Below are 14,021 nucleotides of genomic sequence, written 5' to 3' on the forward strand. Positions count from 1 at the left end.
AGAGATAGAGCTGAAACACTGCAGAGCTGTAGCTGAGACATCCCCGAGCTGAAGAGTGCAGGGCTGGAGCTGAAATCACTGCTGTGGGGCTGGAGCTGACATGAAACCTGCAGAGCTGGGCCTGAACTCAACCCTGCCGTGGGGCTGGGAGAGCCGAGCTGAGCAGGGGAGCGGGGCTGAGAGGCAGAGCCCGGGGCAGGGGCTGCAACAGCCGCTGCGGACCTGGGGGGGAGCAAAGCCCCCGGGGCCGGGACCGCCGGGATCTGCGGCCGCGGGTGTCAGCGGAACCGGGACAGGCCCGGAGGGGCGGGCAGGGGCAGCGGTGTCTGGGCCCGTTCCCGGGGCAGTTCCAGGCCGCCCCAGCCGGGCCTCGGCTTGTGCCCGGCAGCCACCCCGAGACAGGACCCCCTCTTCCCGGGGAGCCGCTGCCACTGCCGCCCCCCGGCGCCTCCGGGCTCGGTCCAGGACCTCCCCGCGACCCCCGGCGCCCCTCCCCCAGGCTGGGGGCGGCCCCACTCACTGAGGTCCCGAGGCCGCCCCCGCCTCTCCGGACGGGACGGCGACACCGCAGCCCCGGAGCCGCCAAGGTCGCTCCTGCTCCTTCCCGTTTACTGCCCCTTCTGGGCCTGGCCTGGTCCTTTCCTCCCGGGATTCCCATCCTGGGACCACCGCCTGCGCCCGGAAAGGGGCGGTTGCATTGGGACGGGGGTGTCGGGGGGAGCATGAGGCGGTGCGGGGCTGTGGCTCCCGCAGCACGCAGGGTGTTGTCACTCAGCGGGTGGCCGTGTCCCGCAGCCCTCGGGCTGTCCCGGTGGGGGGGGGGGGGGGGGAGCATCCTTCCTTCCCATCCCCCCGTGCTGTGCCCATCGCTCTCCAGGAGTGAACAACACCGGGACGAAGCCCCCGGCTGTCCTGGAGCTCACCTTTCGGGAGAGATCTCTGCTCCTGGCCTCAGTGAGACACCGACCCCTCAAAGCCACGTGTTTTAATGAGTTCTGCCTGGAAAGCCCGTGAAAATGACAATAAAACAAGATTTCCAGTCACCTCAAGGGCTCCCTCTTTAGTTTTCAGAGCCAAAGGGAGGGAACAACCTCCACCCAGTGAAGCTGACAAGATTTCCAGCACTTTTGCTCCCCCAAAATAACAGAAGTATCCCAGCCTGGCAGCTGCCTCAAAAAGAGGGGTCAAGCACCCCAGCCCGGGCAGCACCTCCAATTTTGGGCTATTTTCTTCCCCCTGGGGAGGTGCCATCACCTGAGACATCCTCACCCCCCCCCCCAAAAAAAAAAAAATGCCAAAGGGGTTAAAACTTGCAGAGCTCAACAGTTAAGATGCAATTTACATCATTTATACAGCACTTAATGGGACCCTGCATTTATTCCAGCTAAAACAGCATCATTTTCCCTTAGGAAACAGAGAAACAAGGAAGGTTAAAGAAAAGTTAAGTATAAAAAAATATTTCAGAGTCATTGTCACTTCCCCTCCTTCTCAGGTGAATAAATGGGCAGTTTTGGGGGGGTCTCTGGTGGGACAGAGGAGGCCTCTCAGATGCTTTCATGAGAGGGGGACAGAGGCTGGGGCAGGTGACGTTCCTCCAAGCCCTGTTCCCATCAAGATCTGAAAGAAAACACATAAAATCCCAGATGTTTTAAACCACTATTTCCATGGCAGAAGCAGGGAGGGTTTGTTGGGTTTTTTTGTTTGTTTTTTTTTTTTTTTTAAACTCGGGTCTGTTCTTCCCCAGAATAACACAGAAATTCAATATAAACCCCTCAAAGGGAGCAGGACACCCACCCTCAGCTCCACTGCTTACCAAATGCAGCTGGGTTTTGGATGTTCATGGAGAAAACCCAGATAAACAGGAGAAGAAAAGGAATTAAAGCGCTGGGGTCTGACACACACCCCCCCATCCCTTGTTTGGGTTTTGTGGGTTTTTTTTTTTTGCCAAGGGGAGGAGAGATAGACAACTCCTTACTGAGAAATCTTGCAGTTTGTTGTGGACACGTAGCGCCCGGTGTAATGGATGTTGCACCTGACCACGTTGTTGGTGAAGTCCGACTCCAGGACTATGTATTTGGGGTTCACTTGAACCTAAAACCAGGAGAAAGGAAAAAGACCCTTACAAATTAAGAAAGAAGGGGGAGGAAAAGGAAGGATGGGCAGCACCTGCAGAAGTGTTAAAAGAGATGGCACCAAAAAAGGTGCATGGGCTCGAAGCCAAAGGTTGAGAAGATCCCAAGCCACCCCCCACGCTGGTAACATTTTTCCTTAAAAAAAAATCTCCCCTGGCACCTTTAAGACGTAATTTCCCGGCTGCACATCGGTGATATCGATCCACTGGCAGTCAATGTCTGCGTTGTAGGTGTCGTAGCAGCCCGGGCTCAAACCCTATGAGGAGAAAAGGAGGTTTGGGGTGTGCTTGGAAGCTAAAGGGCCCTTTGGGCACCTCCCTCCCACACCCCAAGGCACCTGGGTGTGGGCTGTGCAGGCGTATCGCTTCAGGTTGCCAAAGTCGCAGGTGGTGTCCTCCAGGCAGAAGCTGGCCTTGTGGCCCTCGGCCACCTTCCTCCCCGTGGTGGCATCCAGCAGGTCATAGTGGCTAAACTCATCCATGCTGTGGTAGTGCCTGGGGATGAGGAAAGGAACAGAGTCAGGATGACCCCTCCAAAAATTGCACCATCCCCTCCCTACGTGTGATTCTGTCAGCTCCCTCCATGGGGACTTTAATGGCTTAATAATGAACTTTAGGGACACAGGAAGGAAGCAAGGTGACCTTCTCTCAAAGACCTCAACCCCAAAAAGGGGGAAATGCCATTTAAAAAGCCTCAAAAATGCCATTCAAAAATACCAGGAAAAGGAGGGTGGGTGGAGGGATACTCACTGGTGACAGCTGTGCCACTCCCAGCTGTGCCGGGGCCGGCTGGGCAGAAAGTCAGCCGTGCCCTGGTTCTTCACCCGCTGGGGAAACCGCAGGAGCACCCGCACGTCGTAGTCTGTGGCTTCAGGAGTGTAGGCAGTGCTGGGGACAGCAGGAAGGGTCAGTGCCAATGTCACCCCTGCCCTCAGCCCCAGCTCCTTCACTCTATTCCTTCACCCTTCTACTCTTCCCTCTTCTCTTCTTTTCTCTCTTCTCCTCTCCCCTTCCTTCTTCCCACCCCTTCCCTTTCCCCTTTCCTTCTCTCCTCCATCCTCCTCCCACATCAGTTCATCCCTTTCCCTTCCATCTTCCTGCTCTCCATCTCCCCCCGTGTCCCCCTGTCCCCACCTGGCCAGGCACTTTTCCTCGGCAGCACAGCGCAGGGAGTAGAGGTGAGCTCTCTGCACGTAGGTGGATGCTTGCACATAGTTGGGGTCTGGCACCAAGTCGGGGAGACCTGTTGGGAAGATGGGGACAACCCTGAGGATGGGGTTAAGGCCCAGGGACCGGGCTTGAGGATGCAGCAGTCTCTTCCTGGAAGCAGCCAGCCCTGACCTCATGGGGAAGGTTTGCTTTGGTCACCCCCGTGTTTTTTCAGTGTGAAGCCACTGAGGGAAAATCCTCCCTTCCCCTCGGCTCCTGCTGGCAATTCCCAATCTCCATTTTTCTACAGCAGGATTGCTCAACGCCATCTTCCTGGAACCAATTACACCCAGCCCTGGCTGGCCACCGTGCCCAGCAACCCTGCAAGGGGTTATTGGGGTTCCCCCTGCTCCCCCTGTAGCAGCCAGACCAGGGGTGACGTAACCCTCCCCCCCAAAAAGGGGGGTCCCTATTTCTTGACCTGTCTTCACCCCAAAAGCAGGGTGAAAGCTCTGCTACCCCAGGCTCCCCACAGCATTATCCAACCTCCCCATGTTGCCCCATGCTTGAGGCTGAGCCCAAGCAAGCTGCAGATGGACAGATGGATGGATTCAAGGATGGATGGATTCATGGATGGATGGACAGCCAGCTGTGAGAATGGGTGGGTGCTGTTTTCCAAAAAGCATGACAGAGCCCAGCTGGAGCTGCTGCTTTCCCCTCCCAGCAACACCCTGTAACACCTCCCCTTCCCAAAGGCTCCTCAAAGATCACCAACACAGAAAGCATCCTTACATCTGCCTGATGAGAAGGACCAGGATGGGGGGGGTGCTCCTGCTCCATGCCTCAGTTTCCCTTCCACCAGCCCACTGCAAAGCTAAGCCCTGCTCTGCAACAACCTCTGCTTAGCATCTCTCCCTTCCTGCAAGATCACCAGTCTGCCCTCATCCTCATCCCTGTCCTTGTCCCTGTCATCTTCATCCATAACCTCATCCCCATCTTTCATCCCTCTCATTAACCCCATCCTTGTTGCCATCCCAATCCTCATTCTCATCCCCCTTTCCCTCCCCTTCCCCATCAACATCTCTATTCTCATCCCCATCTCTGTCCCAATCCCCATCCCTATCCCTCATTCTCATCCCCTTCCCAGGGATTAGGGACCTCCAGGCACCCCAGTTCCCCCCTTTGCACCCAGACACTTTCCAGCATGTTTTCTTTTTATTCCTTTTTTTTTTATATATATATATCCTTATTTCTCCTTGTTGTGGGTTTTTTTTTGTTGTTGTTTGTTTTTTCAATTACACTGACAAAAAGAACAATGCCTCCTTGTTTCTGGGCCTGCCTTCCCTGGAGGGATCACGTCACTCCATTGGAGCTCGTTTCCTGCCCCATTTGCTTGGTCATCGCTGCTGATGTAATACCCAGGAGTGTGCCACACACACCAGGGGGGAAAATTGGGAGAGCTTGGAAAGATGTTTTTTCCCCCCTTAAATAAAAAAAACAGAACAACAAAACTTTAAGAAGGAAAAAGAAAAAAAAACAAGAAAAAAACAAACCACTTTGGGCCCCATCCTGCTTGCAAGAACATTTGCCATCATTTAGAGCCCAGTTTCTCCTCCCCACTGTTGTTAATAAGAAATTCTTGGACGCTCCAGAGAGAAACCTGACTCCTTCACCAAGGGGGAGTTTTATCCCCCCCTGTCCCTCCAGAGCTCACCCTACATGGCCCCACTCTTATTGTAGGGTCTCACGCCTGATTTTCGGCAGCCAAGGGTCAAACCACGAGCACTGGTGTTGCTGGGGTGAAGAGGACTGGCAGGATGCAGCCTGACCAACCTCCACGTGTCCCCCTGTCACAGCAGGTCACCCAGCTCCCTCCATCCTGGTCCTGGTTTTGCTGAGCCAGCATTTTTTTTTCAGCTCCTTCAGGTCAGGGGGCCCAACAGCCTCCTGCTGACACCTCTGAAAAGGGACAAGTGCAGCAAGAAACTGGTTTTGTTTTTCCTCCTCCACCTCCCTGGCCTGCCCCGGGGAGCTGCCAGAGAAAATTTCCTTCTCATTCACCCTGAAAATGAGAACAATCCCAAAGGGCAGGCCCACTCCTCCCTCCCTGCCCTCTTTGTGCTGGTGTGAGGGGCTTAGCCCAAAAATCCTGGCTCCAGCTGTTTGCCAGTGGGGTGGCTGCTTCACCCCCACCAAAGGGGGTGATGGGGAGCTGAGGGGACAGGGAGAAAAACCCCCAAGTGACTCCAATGAACCCCTTCACCCTGCATCCTGTACCAGCATCCCCCCTCCAGCACCTCTGGATGAACCCCTTGGCTCCCCATCCCATCACATCCCATTCCTCCTCCACCACCTTCATCCCCCATCCCATCCCTTCTCCAGCACCTCCTGATACACTCCTTCACCCCTACTCAGCCCAGCCCCATTGAATCTTCTCCAGATCCTCAGTTGGTTGCTGAAGGCCTGAAGACAGCAACAAAAATCAAACCAAGCCCATATTCAGCCCTACAAAAGGGAGACTTTCCCAGCAAGATTGCCACCTCCTGGCCCAGGGATGGGATCCTCAGCTATCATCACAACTCAGCCTTATCAAAATCCTCATCATCCCAAGGGATTTCCAAAATCCACTCTCATTCAACATCCAGTCCCAGAGGACCTGTTTGCATGACAGCAAGGTAAAAAATTCCACTGGAGATAAGAGGAAAGGAGACAGGAGGGGGTTGGGCAGGGCTCAGGGGGAGGAAGCTCCTCCAGGGTGTCAGCCAAGTGTTGGGAGCACTGGTATGAACTGTGTCCTTGGCTGAACCCCAGGAGAAGGGATGGACTATTTTTCCCTACAGCTTAGATGCCACATGGGCTTGGTTTTCACCAGCCAAGGCCTCCTTTGCACAAGGTGATTCAAGACTTGGGTGACACTTTGGTGCCTACAGCAGCTGTGAGCAGAAGACACAAAGACTTCTGGAGTCTCCTCCCCACCTCCTTGCCAAAACCTGGTCTGCTGCTTTTACTTCCAAGGCCCACGAGATGCTCCCCTTCCCCCTGCAGCACAGCTTGGCCACAGCCTCTGGATTTAGGGCTGGAAACTTTTTCAGGTCTTATTTTCTCAGGCGACTTCACCAGGTGGATGGACAGAGGGGGATGATTCTCAGTGGCCCTGCAAGCCCCTACAAACCCTCTCATAAAAGCTGGTGGAATCTAATTACATAATTAACTTCCCAGGTGCCCCAGCAAGGGGCTGGGAATGCTATGCATTCCTGGTGGAAGCAATTAGGAGGCTTAGGTACTTAATTAACATCTGATTCAGGTTTAGAAAGTGTTTTGACCAATTAAGTGACTTACCTAAAGGGTGGCCTTGAAGGTGACAGGCTTGAGGTTAGGATTTTTTTTGGTGACCCCCCCCCCGGGGAGGTGACACTTTTTTCCAAACAAAAGTTTAGCTGGAAAGAGCAACAGGTGACCCAGAGGAGAGGCCAGGCAGTGGAGAGCTACCTCCCTGGGCTGACTGGATGATCTTAATTCCCTTCTTTAGAGTTATTAAGGAAAAATGTGGAGAAGTGAGCTGGGAGCTCCTGCACCAAGCAACGGGTGTCCTGATGATGGACTTGCTGTCCATCCAGGTGGGCACCCCAGTCCCCTTAGCAGTGCCATGGCACTATCATCCCCTAGCTCAGCTTCCAGGGATCCTTAAAGGGCCTTGACAGCAAGGAGGTGATCAGCTTGGCAGGCACCTTTTCACTTCTCTCTGTCACCTCAGGCCACCTGCCAACCCCACAGGCACAGGACCATCAGCATCCCTCAGCCCTGCATCCCTCACCCTTCAATCCCTCTCCTGGAAAGGCAGACAGAGATCCAGCTCCTGAAGGGGGCCTACAAGAAATTCTTTACTGTGAAGGTGGTGAGCCCCTCGACAAATCAGCCCAGAGAAGCTGTGGCTGCCCCATCCCTGGAAGAATTCAAGGCTGGGCAACCTGGACTAGTGAGAGGTGTCGCTACACAGTCAGGGGTGTTGGAACAGGATGATCTTTAAGGTCCTTTCCAACCCAAACCACTCTGTGCTTCTGTGATCCAGAGGAAGATCCTCCCTGCCCAGACACCATCCCCAAGCTCTTTCCCACCCAGCTCTGGCAGGGCCCTCAGGCTGACCTGGCCAGGCTGCTCTCGCCGTGTTTACTTGTTCGCACGCAACAGGGCAGGGCTGGGATCAACACTTCCCCTCGTACAAATCCTGTGGGATGGGTTTTCTCAGAAAGCAAGGATGGGGCTGGATGGGTTTATGGGGTCAGATGGGTCAGAGACTCAGGCTGAGATTAATTTCCCAAGGGAAACAGGGAACAGAGCCCCCAGGCTGATGCTCCTCACACCCTCCAGCCTTTCTCCCGATTGCACCACAAGAGTACAAACACTCTTAGCAAGGCTCAGCCAAAAGCCACAGGATTTCATCAGGATCAGGGTCAGTAGGACGTGAAGTGACAGCATCCCCTGGGTCCCCTGCTACGGCCCCCAGCTGGCCGGCACAGGGGCTGAAGGGGACAATCAGCAGCACAGACTCAGCACAGGGCACGTGTCCAAGATGACCCAGGACACGGCACTGTCCTATCCCAGGAGCATGGCCTGACTCCAGCACACAGCCACCCTACAAACATGGGATGCCCTAGAACACGGCACATAACCCCTCCCCAAGCAAAATATCCGTCCCCCATCCCCACCTCACGGGCATGGTATGACCTGGGACAGGGCACAGCTCCACCTCACAAGATCACCTGGGATGTGCCCCACAACCAACCCACAAAAGCCAAAGGACCCACGACATAGCACATCATTCCCAAAACACGTAGGGCCTCCAACATCCTCTCGGCCACAACTGTCCCCAGAGCACCTGGAGAGCATTCTTGGAGAGCAGCTGGCACCATGCGTGGGTACAGAGAGCTCTTCTCCCCGGCTGATGAAGCACCCAGGGCTCCATCCCCCCCATTCCCCCCGGGAGCTCCCACCCCCCCAAAGGTCTCCCCCAGACTCACCTCGCCCGCCGTGGCTGGGCCTGTAGACGCTGCCCACGCTGACCCGGGCTTGGTTATCGGGGACGGCTTGCGGCATTTCGGGGCTCCTGGCGGGCAGGTAGGACTCAGGGCGAGGAACCCCGTAAGGCTCCAGCGCCCTAAAAGGTGGCTGCAGCTCGTAGGGTGCGTACTGGCCCCCGTAGCCTGTCCCAGCGGGAGCCTGCAGGTTATCGGCGGATGCGATGCCGTGGCCGGCGGGTTGCCGACCGGCGTACGAGTCCGGGCCGCCCTGCTCCGGTGAGCCCCCGGTTTCGTGGTACAAGCTATGGGAGTACCGACGGTCCAGCCCGTCGGCCGGCTGGGGTACGGCGGGGACGTAGGGGCGTTCGGCCACCGGGTAGTAACCCTGAGCTCTGTAAGAGCTCTGCTCCTCCCCGTAGTCCTCGTACCGCGCCCGGGGCTGGAAGGGGTACACGACGCTGGCACCCGCCGCCGCCGAGGCCACAGCCGCCCCGCCGCCGCCGCCGGTGCTGCGGTAGTAGGTGTAGGCCTCGTCGTACGCCCGGGGCGCCTCGTAGGGCTCGTACTGGGGGGCGGCGGGGAACTGAGAGTACGGCGGCTGCCCGGCGGCGACGGCGGCGGCGGCAGCGTAGGCGAAGGAGGAGGAGGAAGAGGAGGAAGGCTGGCGCGGGCGGGCGGCGGTCCGTAGCCGCTGCGCTGCCGCGCTGTCGCCCACCGGCCCCTGTCGCCAGTTGTCGGGCACCTGCCCGAAGCCGAAGGGATGGCGAGTCTGGCCCCGCACCGTCTGCGAGCCGGGCCTCGACGGCACCCCCGCCGCCTGCCTCCTGACGCTGCCGCCCGTCCCACCGCTCGTCCCTCCCGCCAGCAGCAACCGGTTGCCGCCGGGCCTCTCCTGTCCCGCCGGGACGTACTCGGCGCCGGTGTTGAGCAGGCTGTAAAGGCGGCCGTTGTTCTCCCACTGGATGAGCTGCCTCCAGGGCTGCCCGCCGCCCGCCGGCTCCTGCCCGCCCGCCAGCAGCAGGCACAGCCCCCAACCCACCGCTGCCCACAACCCCCAGGCTCCCCGCCGCGCCATCCCGCTGGGCCCCGGCCCCGCCGTGCTTCCCACAGCCCCGGCGGAGCGGCTCCGGGCCGGACGGAGCGGCCGCGCTCCCCGGCGGCGGCGGGAGGGGAGCGGGAGGGGAGCGGGGCCGCCGGGGCCCAGGGACCGCCTCCGGCCCGGGCCTGCCCCGGCCGCGGGGGTGGGGCAGCGGAGCTCGGAACGCCTCCGAAAGTGATTAAAAAAAAAACCAAAACAACAAAACACCACGAAAATGTTGGGGTTTGGGATCGTTTTACCACAGGCGCGACGCGCACCTTCAAAGTACGGGGTGAATTAGGAGGGGTTCAGGCCTAGGAATCGCCTCCGAAGCCAGGCCTGAAGGGGGCTGACTGCATACAAAATGCACCCCTTCGGGATAAACCCCTGAAATCTCAAGTTTTTAAAACATTTTTAACATCAGGACGATGAAAACCTTCGAAATTTAGGGTGAATTCGGAGGGGTCTGCTTCTAGGAACCACCTCCAGACCCTGCCTTCCAAGAGGCAGGAGGAAGGGTTGGAGCTGCTCACAAGACACATTCACTTGTGTTAAAACACTGAAATGATAATTATTTTAACACTGGAATGATGCACACCTTCAAAATCTGGGGTGAATTCCAAGGGGTTTGGCAGGCGGCACGCAAAATGCTTCCACTCAGGACAATCCCCTGAAATTTTCTATTTTTATGCTATTATAACCCTGGCACAATGCTCACTTCAATATTTGGGGTGAATTCTGCTGGGTTTGGTCCTAGGAGCAACCTCTGCCCCAGGTCCTGTTCTTTGCCAAGATACTTCTTCCACTCAGGATAAAACCTGGAATTTTTATACTTTTGCTTTTTATACTTAACACTGAAAAAACACATCGTCAATACTTGAATTCTGAGGGGTTTGGTGTCAGACAACAGCCTCGAGATAGAGGTCAGGCTGGCGAAACACAATGCTGGAACAACACAATGCAAACCTGCCCCACACCACTCCCCAGGGACTCCGTTTTCCCCCCGAGACCCAAATTCACACCATTAACTTTCCCACACAGAAACCAGGGAGAGGGCCTGGGTGAGCCCCTTCACTCCCTCACAAAAGCTTTGGTGAGGTTTCCAAGAGGAAACTGCCCCCCAGAAATGACACTTCCCCTCAGAATTTGTCTCTGTGACAATTTGGGTCTTTTTTCCCCTTGATACTGTACCCTGAAAGGAGACAGAGACTGTGCAGAACATTTCTAACAGGCTTCAGGAAGGAATAAAACTAGAGATGGTTTGGGAATTGAGGGATGAAAATATTAAACAGAAAACGGGGGAGCTGAGGTGCAAATAGTTTGACAGCCCCCCAGCCTCCAGCCTGGTATCTGGGAAGGGTCATTTCAGGGCAGAAACGAGGCTGGGAGAGAACATCCCAGCATCCTTCCTTTCATCTTCCACCCTGGGGAAACTGAGGCAGCAGCACCCCAAAAAGCCAGCAGACACCCCAACCCCTGCCACCCGGAGCTGCCTTTGTGCCACCCAGCATCTTCCCGGTGCTTTAAGTCCCAGCAGTTAAGGACACGGCGTTTCCACGTGTAGTTTTTTTTCCTTTTCCCCTTCCCCCTACTTCCTGACCCTTTCGTTCCCAGCCCTGAACCCAGGGATGGAGCCGGGATAAACCCAGGGCCTAAGTCCAGCCTGACCACGGGGAGGACCCCAGCACTGGACCTTATCAGGAAGCCTGAATCCCCCACCCCCACCTCGGGGAACCCCCGAATTCCCTACATTCCCCGATATTCCTTTGCTTTTCCTTGCTCCCGCCCGCGCTCCTCCCTTTTTTCCCGCAGGGACTGGAAATACCGGAGTTGATGTAAGAGGCGGCGATGGCCGAGAAGGAAAGTTTGGCCTCATCCTCTGTTCCGCAACCCCCCCTTGGCCCCCTGGCCACGGCCCCCGAAGGGGCGGGGACACGGGGGGGGCTGTCCATGGGTCACCCCACTCCGCGTCGCCCCAGCCGTGCACAAAACTAGGATTTTTTTTGGGGGGGAGGAAGGGATGTGGTGGGCTGGAGGGGATGGGCAGACAGAGCTCCCCCCACCCCGGTGTGGGGCGGGAGGGATGACAGGAGGGGGTCCCGAGAGGTTTGGGTCAGGGTCCCCATGCCGCTCCCCTGGGACTCTGTGGCAGAGGGGACAGGCTACCAGCCCTTAGCGGGGGACACGGGACACACAGGGTACCCCCCACTGTCCCCGGAGAGGCTGGGGGGTAGAGGGCGGCCAGAGGACATCTGTCCCAAAGCTGGACCCTCGACCACCAAGATGTGACACGAGGGGGTCGTGTCAGACCGTACTGGGGGTCCCACCCCCACTAGATGGTGCCAGCAGCCCACGCTTGCCGTGTCACCGCACCTAGGGTGACAGCAGAGGGGACAGCAACCCCTCAAGGGGTTTCTCCCATCCCAGTCCCACAGAAACCCCACCCCGAGGTGGGGCAGGAGAAAGAGGAAGAGGGGCTGCCCCCCCCCTCCCCTTCCTTCCTCTTTTTTTTGTTTTGTTTTGTTTTTATAAGGATCCTGGGGTGGCTGTGGCTGTGACCAGACCAGGGGGCATGGCAGGGTGGCTCCCAAAACCAGGAAAGGTGGAGCCACAAAGCTGCTGTGCCTCCATCCCTCCCCGCAGGGCTCAAGCCCCAAATTTCAACTCCCCAGCCTGACCAACCTGCTTTCCCTTTGCCAAAATAATTACCAATACCGGCAATTAGTTTTATTCCCAAGTGATTACATTACTGAGCAATTTAATTACCTAAAAGCTGGTTTTCTATTACTACTATTTTTAGGCAATTTCAATAACCAGTCATGGAAATAATTGGGTGTCACCTTATTGAATGAAAGGGGACCCTGTGGTCACCACAGAGGCATGAAGGCTCCTCTGCCTCCATTCCTCACCCAAACTCACCCAAAAACACGCTCCCTGAATTTTCCTACCTTCTTTTTAGTCTTTTTAAACATGGATTTTCCAGGACTGACTTATTTTTCAAGACAGCCAGGTGAGGAAAAGCGTGAGGAAGAAAAGGGACTGAACTTAAATTGTCATTTTTTTGTCCCAAAATAAGCTGCTTTGGGGAATGGCAAACTTTTTCCAGAAGCAATTTTTAACAGTTTAATGTCATGAATTCCCCTCATTTCTCCAGTTCCCACCCCACCCCACCAAGGAGCACCAAGCCCCAGGAGCAGGGTCAGCATCCCTCACTTCTCCAACCCCTGTGGATGGGACCAAGGCCTCCCAGCTAAGCTGGTGACAAAGGAGAGGGACAACAAAGAATCCCTGCCAGAGCCAGGCTACTGATATTTAATTTTCACTCCTCAAATCAGACAAACTAAAGAGATGCTGCAGCCTCACCAGACAACGTGCTCGTGCCAGTGCTTCGGAGGAGTCACCTCCTCTCCCTGTGATCCAAACATCCTGCTCTCCTCAGACAAAAAAAAATATATATATATATATAAATGACTCAAGATTAAAAAGGAAATAATCAAAATTACCTTTCTCCATGTCCTTCATGCTAAGCTTGCTCAGGCAGATAGCTGAGAGACCTTGCATGCTATGAGTGCACCAGGTCTCAGCTGTCCAGCTGTCCTTTGGGATGGGCTGCAGGAGAGCTGGGATGGGTGGGATGGCTCCTGCTTCACCCCTTCACTCCTCTGCTTGGGTGGGCAGCCTTGCAGTTATCCAGGCTGCTGGGAAGGGAAACTGAGGCATGGAAGGAAATTCCCTTTGGCTGGCAGAGATCCGGGGCTCATGCTGATCCAGGAGCAAATCCCAGCTGGTATTTTGGGATCCATTACCTGGCAGAGGAGCTGGCAAGTCAAGGAAAACTGGTGAGCATACTCCTCCACCTCATTCATCTGAACTCTTCAGCTAGAGCTGGTAAGTGCTTTCAGCAGGGGAATGTGTTTGAAACTTTCTTTTATCCATCAACCTGAATGGAAAACACTTTATTACTTTTATCTCTGCACCTCCCCTGAAACACTTACTGCCTGGGTGTAAAGAAGCCCTTAACCTTTTCTCTGCCAGCTGCTGACAGCCATGAAGCTCAGCAGCTGCAGCTGATGCCTTCACAACCTCCTGCTCAACCATTCACTTCTTCATTTTCAGCCTGGGGTGATTTCCAGTCCAAGGGAAGGTGGATTTCTTACCCCCCAAACCCTGCTGCCCCACTAAAATCCCTCCAAGTTTTATATTCCTGGTGTCCCAGGGCAGATGTAGAAGGGAAAGCATGAAGTGAAGCTACATATCCTCCTTTTTTGGATCCTCTTGTCCCTAACAGTGTGGTTTTCTCCTTGAACTTGTCTGGTCGTGGCATCCCATGGGAAGGAACTCCAAAGCCAAATGAGGGTTGTGCAAGCTCTTTTCTTCCTAGAGATGGTCCAGAGACAGGAAGGAGGAAAAGGGATGACGGGGAAAAAATACCACCTGGAGTAATAAAACTAAAGATTGATCCTGGGGTGATCCTTCTTTCTCCCCAGCCTGGAAAACACCCCAAATAATGCAAAATTCAGAGAAACCTGGGGGATGGAGCAGGCAGGTTCCAACCCTGCCAACTCAGCCAAGTCCTTGCCCACACTACACTTGACCCCGAGATGGCTGCAGAGGGATGCAAGGGATGGTTCCTTCCCTCCTTACA

General features: G+C 55.7%; 1 protein-coding gene across 1 annotated transcript; it reads right to left on the reverse strand.

The window, feature by feature from the left end:
- Positions 1-1,439: 1,439 nt before the first annotated feature.
- LOXL1 (lysyl oxidase like 1) lies at positions 1,440-9,373 on the reverse strand. The gene is made up of 7 exons (XM_030457198.1): positions 8,299-9,373; positions 3,266-3,374; positions 2,882-3,019; positions 2,470-2,626; positions 2,293-2,388; positions 1,976-2,091; positions 1,440-1,617 (listed from the first exon to the last, which is right to left on the reverse strand). The coding sequence occupies exons 1-7, from the start codon at positions 9,371-9,373 to the stop codon at positions 1,611-1,613; spliced, it is 1,698 nt and encodes a 565-aa protein (XP_030313058.1). The 3' UTR covers positions 1,440-1,610.
- Between the last annotated feature and the right edge of the window lie 4,648 nt (positions 9,374-14,021).

The sequence above is a fragment of the Calypte anna genome, chromosome 10 (assembly GCF_003957555.1).
Source record: "Calypte anna isolate BGI_N300 chromosome 10, bCalAnn1_v1.p, whole genome shotgun sequence".
Taxonomy (NCBI): Eukaryota; Metazoa; Chordata; class Aves; order Apodiformes; family Trochilidae; genus Calypte; species Calypte anna.